Genomic DNA, 12784 nt, shown 5'->3' on the forward strand with positions numbered 1-12784 from the left:
TTGCTGCCACCAATTTCTTATTGCAATGAGAGGAATACTACAATGGTGTAAGAAAAGAAAAATTCTTCCTGTCAAATATAATTATGTGTTCTTTACCTAGAGCTTTCGTTGTCATGGGCAATCTAGAACCATACCTAAAGAAACAACTGCAATCCCTTATCCAGCTGTCTCCTGTCCACCCTTCCCTGAACTGGCTTGATATTTGTGTGCACATTTTACTGGTGAAACTAATCATTTTCATGTTCATGGTCCCTATAGTTTGGGCTTTAGAGCTTTTTCTCTTTGGCCCCTTCTGTCCACAGCCTTTATCCATTCTCTTCAATGCACAAATTTTGAAGAAAGGCCTAAGGTCGGTTGTGGAAAGATTTAATAATTATGATCTAAGTGATGCTGAGGATTGCAGATCCTCTTGTCATAGTGATCACACTTCCTGGCTCACTGGATCTTTTTCTAGGAAAGATCCGGGCCTGGTTGAATGAGTTCAGAGTAGCCCATGAAGAGATCAGAGGGCTGGAGCTGCTCTTCTAGAGGAACAGGCTGAGAGAGCTTGTTCAGCCTGGAGAAGAGAAGGGAGACTTAGAACATCAGGGAGAACATCTTCCTGGAGTACCTGAAGGCAGCCTGAAAGAATTCTAAAGAGAGATGTTTTATGAGAGAATGTAGTCACAGAGACAAGGCAATGGCTTTGAGATGAAGAAGGATAAGTTTAGAAAGTGTTAGAAAGAAATTCCTCATCGTGAGGATGGTTAGCCTCTGGAACAGGCTGCCCAGAGATGTTGTGAGTGCCTCATCCCTGGAAGTGTTCAAGGCCAGGTTGGATGGAGATTTAAGAAACCTGATCTGGTGCAGGGTGTATTCCTGCTCATGGCAGGTGGGTTGAAACAAGATCATTTTTTCAGTCCCTTCCAAACCAAACCAGTCTATGATCCTATCATTCTGTGCTGTATTTTCTGGCATGTCAGAGTAGTATGGAGTAACCATGAAAGCTTAGTCCTGCCACCTTTTGCCACAGGTACTCTTTGTAAAAGATCTTTTCCACTAATCACAGGGCAAATTTAACCATGTCTTCTGTGACCTAGCATTTATCACCATTGGGTCTGTATATGATGGTGCTTCAGAAAGACTTGTTTTGCTGGGAGGATTTGTAATGCATGTTAATGTTATCCCTTGGAATATTTTTACCTGTTTTATGAACTCTGTGTTTTCATCAGTACTGAAGAGTGTTGATTTAAATATAATAGGTCTGAGAAACTACCTCTTTTCCTAAACACTTGCTTTATCACACTAGTAATTAATAAAGAACATACAAGCAATTCAATAGCTTTCATAATGGCAGCCAACTGGATTTCCAGAAAGAGGAGGCTGAGCTCTTTCAGTGTATTTAATTTTCCTTCTCTGGTACAAGTTTGGTTCTCAACCATGCTAATATCTTAGGAAAACTGCATTTTAACTGGGATTAGGAAATATGTTTGGTGGATAGCTTGCATATTTTTATGAATTGAGAAATAAATATTTTTATATGCTTTGAAATTTTGTTCTACTACATTTAAAATAGGAGAAAATTAATGGCACTGTGTATTACAGTAAATTCATGCCATATGGTTGCACTCAGTGCAAGTGGGTTTTGTATCCCAGAATACAAATACTGCTCAGAAAGTAGAGGTACAGAAAAACAAGTTGGTACAGCTGGATCAAATCTCACCTTGAAAAGAAAAACAGTTTTTATTGAACTTCTTGGAGAAACTAGTAAAGTGACTTTTTAAAAAATTATTTGAAGGTAGTTCAGTATTTAGGCTATCCAGAGGAACCTAAACAGGCTCAAGAAGTGTGTGCATGGGAATTTTTTGAAATTTATTAAGATGAAGTGCAAGATACTGGACTTTGGAGAGGGCAAACCTGAGGGGATGAACAGATCAAAAACAGGTCCAGGGAGAAGGACTTTAGAGGCTGGACATGCCCCAGCCATGGCACTGGCAGCCCAGAGAGCCAAACGTGTGCTGGGTGCATCCAGAGCAGAGTGGGCAGCAGGGCCAGGGGGATTCTGCCCCTCTGCTCTGCTGAGACCCCACCTGCAGTGCTGCACCAGCTCTGGGCTCCCAGCACAGGAAGGACATGGATCTGCTGGAGGGAGGCCAGAGGAGGCACCAAGATGATCATGTCCTGTTTCCTGTTAGGAAATACTAAGAAAGCTAAGTTTGTACAGCCTGGGAAAGAGAGGGCTTTAGGGAGACCTAATAGCAGTTTTCAAGTGCTCAAAGGGAATTTGTAAGAAGGAGAGATACCATTCACAAGAGCATGTAGTGGCAGGGCAAGGGGGAATGGTTTCAAAGTGAAAGAAAGTAGATTTAGATTAGATATTAGAAAAAAATTCTTTACTGTGAGGGTGGTGAGGCACTGGAACAGGTTGAAAAGTTGTGGATGCTCCCTCCCTGGGAATCCATAGGATTGTGGTATGAATAAAGTGAATAGTGATAGATAAACTGAAATCAAATAATGACAGTAATAGAATGGAAAAACATCAGTCCAGCTGAGACTGCACTCCTAGAAATGCAGTTGAAGTGTGTCTGCAGCAATGGCATAGGGGAATGGCAGAGACCAGCAGGCTTGTGGGGTACTTGGAGCACCCCAGGGCTTGCTGCCTAATCTTTCTCATGTCTGGATCAAGTGGTTCTGTTTTTCAACATTCTTTTTCTCCAACTGCTCAAAATACTTCTAATGCTTAAATGCTTCTAATGCAGATTTTCTCATTCAGATCTTAAGCTGATGCAGACTTTAACAAAAATATTGGGAAAAATAATTACTTGGTGGCTTTTTTTGTTCTCTAAAAGTAGGAATATTATTCCCATTAGGTCTATTAGATCAGAAGAACCATACATAGTGATATAAATCTACTAAAAGCATGAACAGATTACTGCATTTCTTGGAAATTATTTTTCATTTCATTTCTCTTGTGGCTTTTGTTTGAACTGTTATACTAAAATAAGACAACTATTTCAACTTCAAAGAAACATCAAAATATCAAATCCACGTGAAAGGATCTGGAATCTCACATCCTATTTGAACATCACATTAGTAGAAAGAAGTTCACTCCAAGACCAAGTTTAAAGAGTGAAATTTGGTAGGTGAGGAATTATATTCTCTCTGAGAAAAAAATAAAAGGGATAACAAAGGGAATCCCAGTATGGCTGAGCACAACAGGCAATTTGATTTAGTAGATGCTTAAAAAAGTGTATCATGCCAAATGGATAGACCACTGAGATATAATTAAGAATAATGTGGTGAGATTGTGGAAAGCACATCTTCAGTTGAGTACCAGGAAACTGTTCAAAGCTGAAGTACCAAAGAAATTGAATAGTCATCACAGGAAACTCCTTGCTTGGAAACTTCGTAATGAAATATGAAGCACTTTGTTTTGAGAGATTGGATTTCCTGAGATGCTTGATAGAAAAACATGACACACAAGATAAATAGATAGTTGGAGTTCCTTTGTTAACATGTTTGATTTGACTGGTTTTCACAAACCAGTCTGCTTCACTGTCTTTTTGTCCTACACTTCTCTTTTTGCCCATTTTCTGGGCCTTTAATACTAAATCTTGTAATTTTAGATCTAATATTAAACCTTCTACACTCAAATGTTTCTAAAAACAGTTATGCCAAGAGCAAAAGCCAAGTTCTATTGCTAAATAAAAATCACAAAATGTCACATTTTATTATTTTGCTTGGAATTTTGATACTGGAAAATTTATCCACACCACTTCTAAATATGGAGTTAATCATAGGGCTTGCTTTCTGAATCACTGAACTGGAAACTCAAAGCCACAACCATATAGTTGGCTTGAATTCTACAGTGGTACATGAAAATTCAGATTTAGATCATATGTTCCTTTTAATATCATTTGGTTACAATTGACTGGAAATATTTAAGTAATAGAAGGCAAAAATTTTTTTTAATATTGCTACAAAAAAAATCAGTTCACATATAAACCTATTTTTTCTTCAAATGTAGAAAGTAGGTGTTATATTTCTTCTTAAATAGCAATACAAATATTTCTCTTCTTTTCCCTCATTTTACTGAGGGTTTTTTTGTTGGTTTTTTGCTGTTGTTTTTTTCTTTTTTTGTTTGGTTATTTTTTGGGTTCTTTATTTTTACTAGTCTTGGGGAAAAAGACAGAAAGAAAGAGAAATTCTTCTGGATTACTGTCAATAAGAAAGCATTTTGAAAGGTTTCAAACAAAGACTTAGCCTGCTATTCAATTATATAAATCCACTCATTTAGTTTTATTTGATCTTTTCTGATGCTGCAGGTTAACCTATTCAACATCTAAAATCTTCTGGGGATCCATGGCAGGAGCAGACTTGTGAAAAATTATTTATTTATGATAAAGAAAATTCTGAAGTTTCATCTCTCACTTAGGGGTAACTTTGCCTGACAAGAAAAAAGGGACACCCAAGTCAGCTGTTGTCACAATTTAGTGCTTAGTTTATTAAAAAGCAATAAAAAGGCCCAAGTGAAATCACAAAGACCTACCAAGCAATCTTAAATACAGGCACACTGGGGCCTTTCTCTACAGTGCTCCATACTCATGGTGCATGCCATCAGCTGTGGTGACCCACTGCTTATTTAAAACTGAAACAATCTAAGCAATAAATTCAGATTCTGCTTTTGAAGGCAGCATCCAATCTTTCCCTTTCTCCAGTTGCTAAGGCCTCCTTCCCCAGAGATGGGCTCCTGTCCTGGGGCAAAAGCAATAAATAGTTCACCCTTTCCTTGGAACCTTATAGTTTTACTACCTTGCTTTTGCCATAAATTAGATCCTGCTCAAAGGGATTTGCAGCAGAACAGGTCTTCTGTGATAATTTTGATGAATTACAGCTGCTATACTTAATGCATCTATTTTGTGTGATACTGGGATTGTGCTACCAGGTGAATAAACAGGACATGATTTCTTGGAAGTGAGGACATTGAGATGTGTATATAGGTCATAGCACAGATGGCTGGAGAGATTGCTTGATACTAGTACAATTGACTCCTTTGATGGTGGAAAAATATTGCTCCTCTAGAACTTGCCTGTCCCTCTGTAATGCTAAAGATGGCCTTAAAAGATAAGATGTCCCCAAGAGGTTCAATTATTTTGGCTCTCCCTCCCTGTAATTTCCAAGATAAGATGAAAATGGGCAGACACTAAAGGGGGAACAGCACGAGCACAATTTGCATTCTTAAAAATTCTAGTAGGTTCTTAATTTTAGGGTGAAATTTCCTTCTCTCTCCTACTATTGCGTATTTCTCTAAAAATAAAACCCCCACAAAAAAAAAAACAAAAAACAAAAAACAAAAAAAACCAAACAACAACAACAACAACAACAAAACAAAAACAAAAAAACAAAAAAAAAAAAAAAAAAAAAAAAAAAAAAAAAAAAAAACAACCAAAAAAGTGCTGCAGTATTAGTGCTATATTATCAGTACTATGGAAAACCAATACTAAGATTTTCATGCAGCCATAATTGCAAACTCTTGGGTATAGTAATGATGATGCCATTATTACTTGTGCAACTGAAGCCTATTTTTTATATACAGACCTCCACATCTTTTAGCAGCCTTGGAGAGTAGAAAACCATTTTTTAGGGACTCAGAAGGAAGTCCACAGTTTCTTTCAACATGCAAAGAAGCTGTGCAGTCATTAACAGTGAAGAAGTGCTGCTACACAGAGTCCTAATATTGTCTTAAGCAAATCTCTAATAATCTTCCTGAAATTTTCTTGTGGTTTTACTTGTATTTGCTGCATTAGGAGGACAGGGAAGATCAGCCATGAATGTTTACAAATCACTCAGTTTTGTGCCCATGTTAGTGCAGATTCTGGATGACAGAAAGTGGGCAAGAAGTACAAACAAGATGAATAGCCAAACAAGGGAAAAAACCTCTGAATTTCATCTCATGTCAGGTTTGTCTGCATTGAACACTGAATAAGACAGGCTCTAAGGAAAAGCACTATCCCCTAATGCCTTAAGACATTTTGTCAAAATACAGACACAAAAGTTGCTGAATTACCAGTGACTTTTCAGGGCTTTGGCATCTCCAGAGTTGCAGCAAAGGTCTTTGAACATATAAAATTCTGTGATGTCTGTGCCAAGTGCTCCTGTCACCAAAGGCAGTTGCATGCATTATGCAAAGTGCCTGGAGCTGGCTGCAGAGCAGTGGTGTAAAATTCTGTCTTTAAATTGCCACTTACTGCCTGTGAAATGAAAGCAAAAGAGTTTGTCCTCTTTAGTAACAAATTCCATGAAGATGTTCATTTTCTCTGTTCTTTCTAATTCACAGTATATTCTTTCTTCAGCTTAAACTAATTGGGAGTGAAAAGATAGATATGAAGCAAACACAGCTGACATTTTGCAATTTCTGTTCAGACAAGTTAAAGAGCCTATCCTATTTTGTGTCTTAAACCTTTGATTTTCTCAGTGTATGCAACAACAAAGAGCAAAGAACTGGTGTGAAAGTGTTTGATTCTCCATTCTGATTCTCTCTTCTGTTGATACAGTGTAGTCAGAAGTACAGTTTTTTAAAAATATGACTTTTGATTCAGACAAAGAAGCAATTTATATAATTTTCATTGTAATAACCCTTCTTTTGATTTATAGTTCTGCAAGCTTTTGTATCTGAAAGTTGGCAAATGTCTCAGAAATATCTGCATAAGACACTTTACTACTGCCTCACCTCAGAATATTTTTAATATATACATGGGGTTCTGAAAAAACAGTTTTTGTATTCACACTCCCTTTGACTGTAGAACTGAACAATTTTTTTCTTGAGGCATATTTTCAGAAAAGACGTTTTCTTAGAACAGCACGAGGCAAATCCGGCTGATATTTTTGGGTCCCGTTTTTTACTTTTTACACCCATCTAGTGGTGACCAGGCAGTACAACAGGACACAAATTCTGTCACGGCAGCGATGCCTCGCACAATCTTGTGGTTAGTTTCCTGGTGATGCAAACCAAAGGGCCTCTCCCAGCTGGTGAAATTGCAGCTCTACCTAGTTTTTAAACTTCCCAGGCAAGTTTATATATATTTGAAATTTATATAAATTTTAAATTGATATCATATGAAATGATACTGCCATTGCAGAAATTAGACTTACTGTGAACAATCTTCTGTTTTACCTAAAATTGCAGGAATCATCTGCCTTCCTTCCCTAATGGAAAAACTAAATATACAGACTATGTATTTATTAGGAACCTGTGTTTTCTCGAAGCTGTTTAAATGGGAAAAAAGTTATTCAGGCATTGCAATATAAATGCTAGTAAATTTGGGTATGATGAGCTAAACCCTTCATTAGTACTGTGATTGTTTTGTGCTCCTGCAATACTTAGGAATACAAGCTAAAAGGATATTGATTGGTAACAAGTAATAACAGTCATGCAAGTGGTAATGTGGTTATGAACTGAAGGCACTAGAAGCTGCAAAGGACTTTTTACTGGAGCATTCATGGTATCCTGACCTTTCCAATACATTCTCAAATATTCTTTGTGATCAGATCTCAGTTATCACAAAGATGCAAAAATTGGGAAAATAGGGGGAAAAAAATAGGAGCTCTGCACAGTCCAAGATTACCTAGAAGGCTGGTGGCAGAACTTTTTGATGTCTCATGGTTTAAGCTTTCTTGGTTTGAGGTTGATAAAGCAGCAGAACATTTAAAAATACAGAAGAAAGTCTACAGGCATAATCAAATTAAGTCAGTCCTGGGAAGAAGTTTATGTGTTTGGATTTACTGACAGGTAATTGTTCTGAAAACTACAGTGAAAAGAGAATTAAATTACTATGCTCTCCTGAAGCATTAAAATAATATTTTCTGCATTTATTTTTTAAAAAAGAAAAACAAACTGACTGCATTTTCTTTTCTACATTCAATCTGGAACTGATAATACAAAGAAAATAGTCTGAATGTGACAGTAAGCATGCAGTTACAGAAATATGTTCAAAGTAAAAAATAAACAATGAAATAAATAATGAAGCAAAAATCTATCCTTTGCCAGGCAAATTTACATGTGTGTCAAAATAAGCAGCATATGTTTCTTTGATTAGTTCATTTTAAAAAAGGGTGGAAAAGGACATGGGAATGCAGTCACTTCACCATAGAATTGAAGCAGCAACCTCACTGGAATCTCAGGTCAATGGGATGTCAAACAAGCTGGTACAGAGCAGCAGGTACCAGCTCTGATGCTTGTGCTAGGCTGAAGCCTAATCAACAGCTTACTTGCACTTCTTATTTTCTGCTGTCATTAGCTGTAACTGGAAACCTGTGGGTGCCCTTCAAGGAGCACTGTTTTCAAAATGAGTACTTTATATGGGTTCAGCAAAAATGCCTAGTATGGTGCTTATCTACATTTTAAAAAAATCATAAAAGATCCTCTGTTCATCCCTCATTTTCAAGTGATTTAGCAGTGTTATTTTTATCCCCATTAGTATGGCGAATGGGCTTAGAGACCTAGTCTAGCTAATCCACACATTTCTGACCTCTCAGATTGCATACCACAAGACATCCCAACATGAAGCCACATGCTGCAAAAGTCTCCATACAGCACCAAACTCAACTGTTCAAAACTGGTTGCCATGAGCACCTCCTCTCAGCAACCCACCCTGTACCAGTGTATAATTGTGTGCAGACTCCTCTTCAAGGTCTTTGCACTGATTTTCAAAGCCCTCTGTGGAAACATTACCATCTATGTAAAACAGCATTCACTGTCTCCTCTTTCTTTCTGTTCCCTTGTCCTTCAGCCTTTCATGAGAAAAGTGTTCTCTAGGAATGATAAGCCTCTTTACCACTCTTCATACCACACACAACAACCAAGCGCTGAATCTAAACTGTGTGGTTCAAAGACACAAATGGCTACAGAGGTTTTGCTGCTTGGCCTTTAAAAAAGGACTCCCTGCTTCTATCTGTTTGTAAAACAGCAAATCTTATGCAGGCAGATGTGCTCAAACACACATATGTGCCTCAATGCCACCCTGGATCTTTGTTTACTGGGACAAAACAAAGTATGGACTCAAAATACTTTTATAGTAATAAAATACTAGAACTGGGGGCTCAATGAGGAAAAAGCCCTCAGCTGCCTTAGCAGTGGGAGGCAGGATAATTTGTGTCCAGCTCAGGAGAGATGGGACCTGAAGAAGTAAATAATGAAACATCATGTTCCCTCTAGTATAGAGCTCGTAGATACTCTACATGCAGAGAAATATAAAGCTTCCTGTATTTCTATTAGCATGGGATTTTTCTCTGCCAATTTTATTTTCCTTCTGACTTATTTTTTTGTTTGTTTCTTGTTTTGTTATGGTTTGGTTTGGTTTGGTTTGGTTTGGTTTGGTTTGGTTTTTTTGTGTTTGTTTATCAGTAATTTTAAAGTATCTGCCTTGTGTGACTTGTTCTTTTTTCATAGCAATAGATGCAACCAGGTCTTTATTTCTCCACTACTATCAAGGAGCAATTAGTTGTGATAATTTGTCAGAAGGGTGTTTATTAAATTTTAAAATTCTTAGGTCAATAACATAAAAAATTTTTCTCTTCTTTTTGCAGTTTCGATGTAGACAATGGAACATCATCAGGACGAAGTCCCTTGGACCCCATGACAAGCCCTGGGTCAGGGTTAATTCTTCAGGCAAATTTTGTCCACAGTCAGCGTAGGGAGTCTTTCCTTTACCGGTCAGACAGTGATTATGATCTGTCTCCAAAGTCCATGAGCAGGAATTCCTCCATTGCCAGTGATATGTAAGTACCTTGTAAAATTCTATTAGCCTATAATTTGTTCAATATCAAGATTTTTGCAGCCACAAGAAATTTCTTTAAAAGATCAGACTTCAATCACTTATGCTAGTGAAGTAATGAAAAATTGTTTGTTTACTTCTTTAATGAAGATTATACTTGCTCCTGCAGCTTTTTGAAGGATATCATGAGGGTGCACTTGACATGTTTATGCACTCTATTAGCTTTGACAGAATAATAATGTTAGTCAATACTGGTGTATTAAAGCACTAAGGAGAACTATTTTCTTGCTATTAAGGTATTTTCAAGAGAAAAAATACAAACTCAATTTATGCTTCTTCATGATTTTAAGAAATAGATTCCATTTATTTACAACAGGGGTCTTTTAAGTTTTTAGAGAAAAGATTTACCACTTGGCAAAAGATAATATATCTGAGAGGGAAAAAAATATTTCAAATACCCTCTTAACTAAAATAAAAAACCTCTAATAAAAGACCTTTCTAAGCTTATTCTGTCCTTTCTCACTTGTCTGTGAAATATGTATTTTCTGCTAGATACATGCTTTTAAAGTATGTCTGGACCCCAGGTCCCATGTATAGTGGAAGCCAGATGCAAATCACTGTCTATTTGTAAGATACCAAAAATATTTAAATGTTTCATCTTCTAGTCATTTCTAAGTAAGACCAATTAATAATTTTTTAAATTTAATTCAGTTTATTTTTTCCCCTACCTGGCTCCAAATTTTATGGCCAAAATATACATATATATATATATATATATATATATATATATATATATATATATATATATATCTAAAATAAAGGAAGAGGTTTGTCACAATACTACAGTGAATGCTGTATTTTAATGAGACAAAGACCATAAGATAATAATCAGACTAGGCATCTAAAAGAGGAAGGGCTTTTGTAATAATGAGTGAAATTAGAGCTGATATTTAACTTGAGGTCATAAATGAACACTCCTTTTTTTTCCACTTATATAATTTTTAGAATTGTTATTTTGTTTAATTGTAGCTCTTTTTCTATGTAGAGTGTCAAGGTAAGAAAAATTCCTGCCTTTAGAGAGTGTTAGTGTAAGGTCTATGACTCAGTTAAGATCTGTGGATTGAAATACTCAGTAAGCTTTATGCCAAACAAGACCAGTTTTTGTTGAGACAAAATGGGTTAGAACAAGAGCAATTCATCATGCTTTGTTATTAAAAAAAAAAAAAAACCAAACAAATCACCACTATTCTTGGGAATAGTACACCCCTTCCAGAAAATCCTCATCTGAGAGGTATCTTTTTTTTAGAGGAAGAAGATTCAAGCTTTTCGTATGGCACCTGTACCAGGATAACATTTGTAAAGATTTTTACATTCTGGAGGACAATCCAGCTGACTGCATTGCTTAGATGAGTCATTTCAATGAAAAATTCAATTAGTGCTCCATCCTTGAACTCATAATCCACTTAATTTCCTAGAATTTTGGGTAATATTTCAGCACATGGCAGTAAACTGGATAAATAATATAATTACTGAAACAGCACACATTTTTCCCCTTTTTCCCTCTCTATTCTTCTTTTCAAATTTTTCTGGAAATACATTTACATCTAAAATTTATTTGACCTCACATCTTGATAGACTTTATCGGTTCAGTTAGGCAGAAAAAGCAGCTGAGTTTAAGAAAGGAAAAGCACATAAAAATGGAGTGGGGGTCAGTAACACTGTTTTGATAATCCTTTGGAAGAAACAACATGGTTTTTGAGAATAATAAAAGCAGGATGTGGAGATTATATAAACAGATTAGGAAAAACTGCTAAAATTTGTGAACTGGAAAGGTGAACATCTTAGACAGGAAGATGCAAGGTCCAAGGCAGATGAGCATGGGTGTGTTGTGAAGACTCTCTCTGGGATTTCCAGCAGAGATAGGGATGTGCAAGAGAAAAAGAAGTAACTGAGTGAGGCAGTGAGACAATATGAGGAATTATAGCTCAGGATCTGTGATGAAAGACAGGGAAGCAAGTTTAAAGGGAAGGAGGATAAAGAATGGGAAAAAACCAACCAAACAAACAACAACAACAAAAAAGAATCCCAACAGAAACACAGATGAGAAAGGGAGTAGCATCTAGATGAAAGATGTGCAAAATCATTATTGGAAAAATTGTCAGGCATATATTTGAAGACATTAGTGAAGCAGAGAGCTGTGAGGATGTCTTGCAGAAGAAGCCTGGTTGCTTAGTGTTGCCTCATTTGAACTGCTGTGGCTGCCCAGAACTTATAAATCCAGTAAGAGGTGGAAGTGATAACACTTTCTGTGCCCTTCTTGTTAAGGGATCACTGCCCTGGTAAATGGAGCAAGAGATCAAATTAGTAAAGAATTTCTGTTCTAGCAAAACTCAGGTCTCTAATCAGGTTAAAAAAATAGGTTCCTAGAAAAAAAGCCAATAAGCTGTCCACTCTGCGTCACAGCCTGTGTTTTATGCCACTCTGAAGGGTGAAAACAAGTATAGCCTGTGATTTGGAAAAAGTACACCAGAGGATAGCAGACTAGACCAGAGGACCAAGGCATTCTCAGTACAGAGTGTATCCAAGCTCTTCTGAGTGTAAGAAGACATCCTGACCTCTCATTTAAGTCTGTTCTTCTTCCTTTTCCACAAGCTCTCAGAGCACAGCTCGGACCTGGCATCCTGGTCTTCTCAAACCTTGGCCAACTGAGCCTCGCTCATAAAAAAGCAACTCTGGGGGAGTTTTACAGCCTTCTTTAGAGAAGCCCAGCATTATTTTCTCCATCAGCTTATCACTAAAACCTCCAACTAGTATTAATAAACAAAATTTGCTGATTTCTATTAAAACTTGCTTGAAAGTTTCCCCCCACTGGCTGTGGGGAACTGCAGGGTCACTGCTCTGGGGATCTGCCAAATGGCACCAGGCACCCATTCCCTAAACTGGACACCCTGCTGCTGCCCTGTCAGTAACTTCTGAAGACAGCAGCATCAAGAGGATGAAGTTTACTCCATGACATTTTCCCTATAACTACT

General features: G+C 37.0%; 1 protein-coding gene across 10 annotated transcripts in view; it reads left to right on the forward strand.

Annotated features, from left to right (window-relative positions):
• PDE4D (phosphodiesterase 4D) overlaps nt 1–12784 on the forward strand; it is a 511449-nt gene that overhangs the window by 406508 nt on the left and 92157 nt on the right. For all 10 annotated transcript variants that reach the window (XM_079330595.1, XM_079330593.1, XM_079330597.1 and 7 more), the window contains one exon: nt 9565–9756. In XM_079330595.1, coding sequence (XP_079186721.1) covers nt 9565–9756 — 192 coding nt within the window. The remainder of the gene's footprint in view (nt 1–9564; nt 9757–12784) is intronic.

Source organism: Erithacus rubecula (assembly GCF_903797595.1).
Source record: "Erithacus rubecula genome assembly, chromosome: Z".
NCBI classification, from domain to species: Eukaryota; Metazoa; Chordata; class Aves; order Passeriformes; family Muscicapidae; genus Erithacus; species Erithacus rubecula.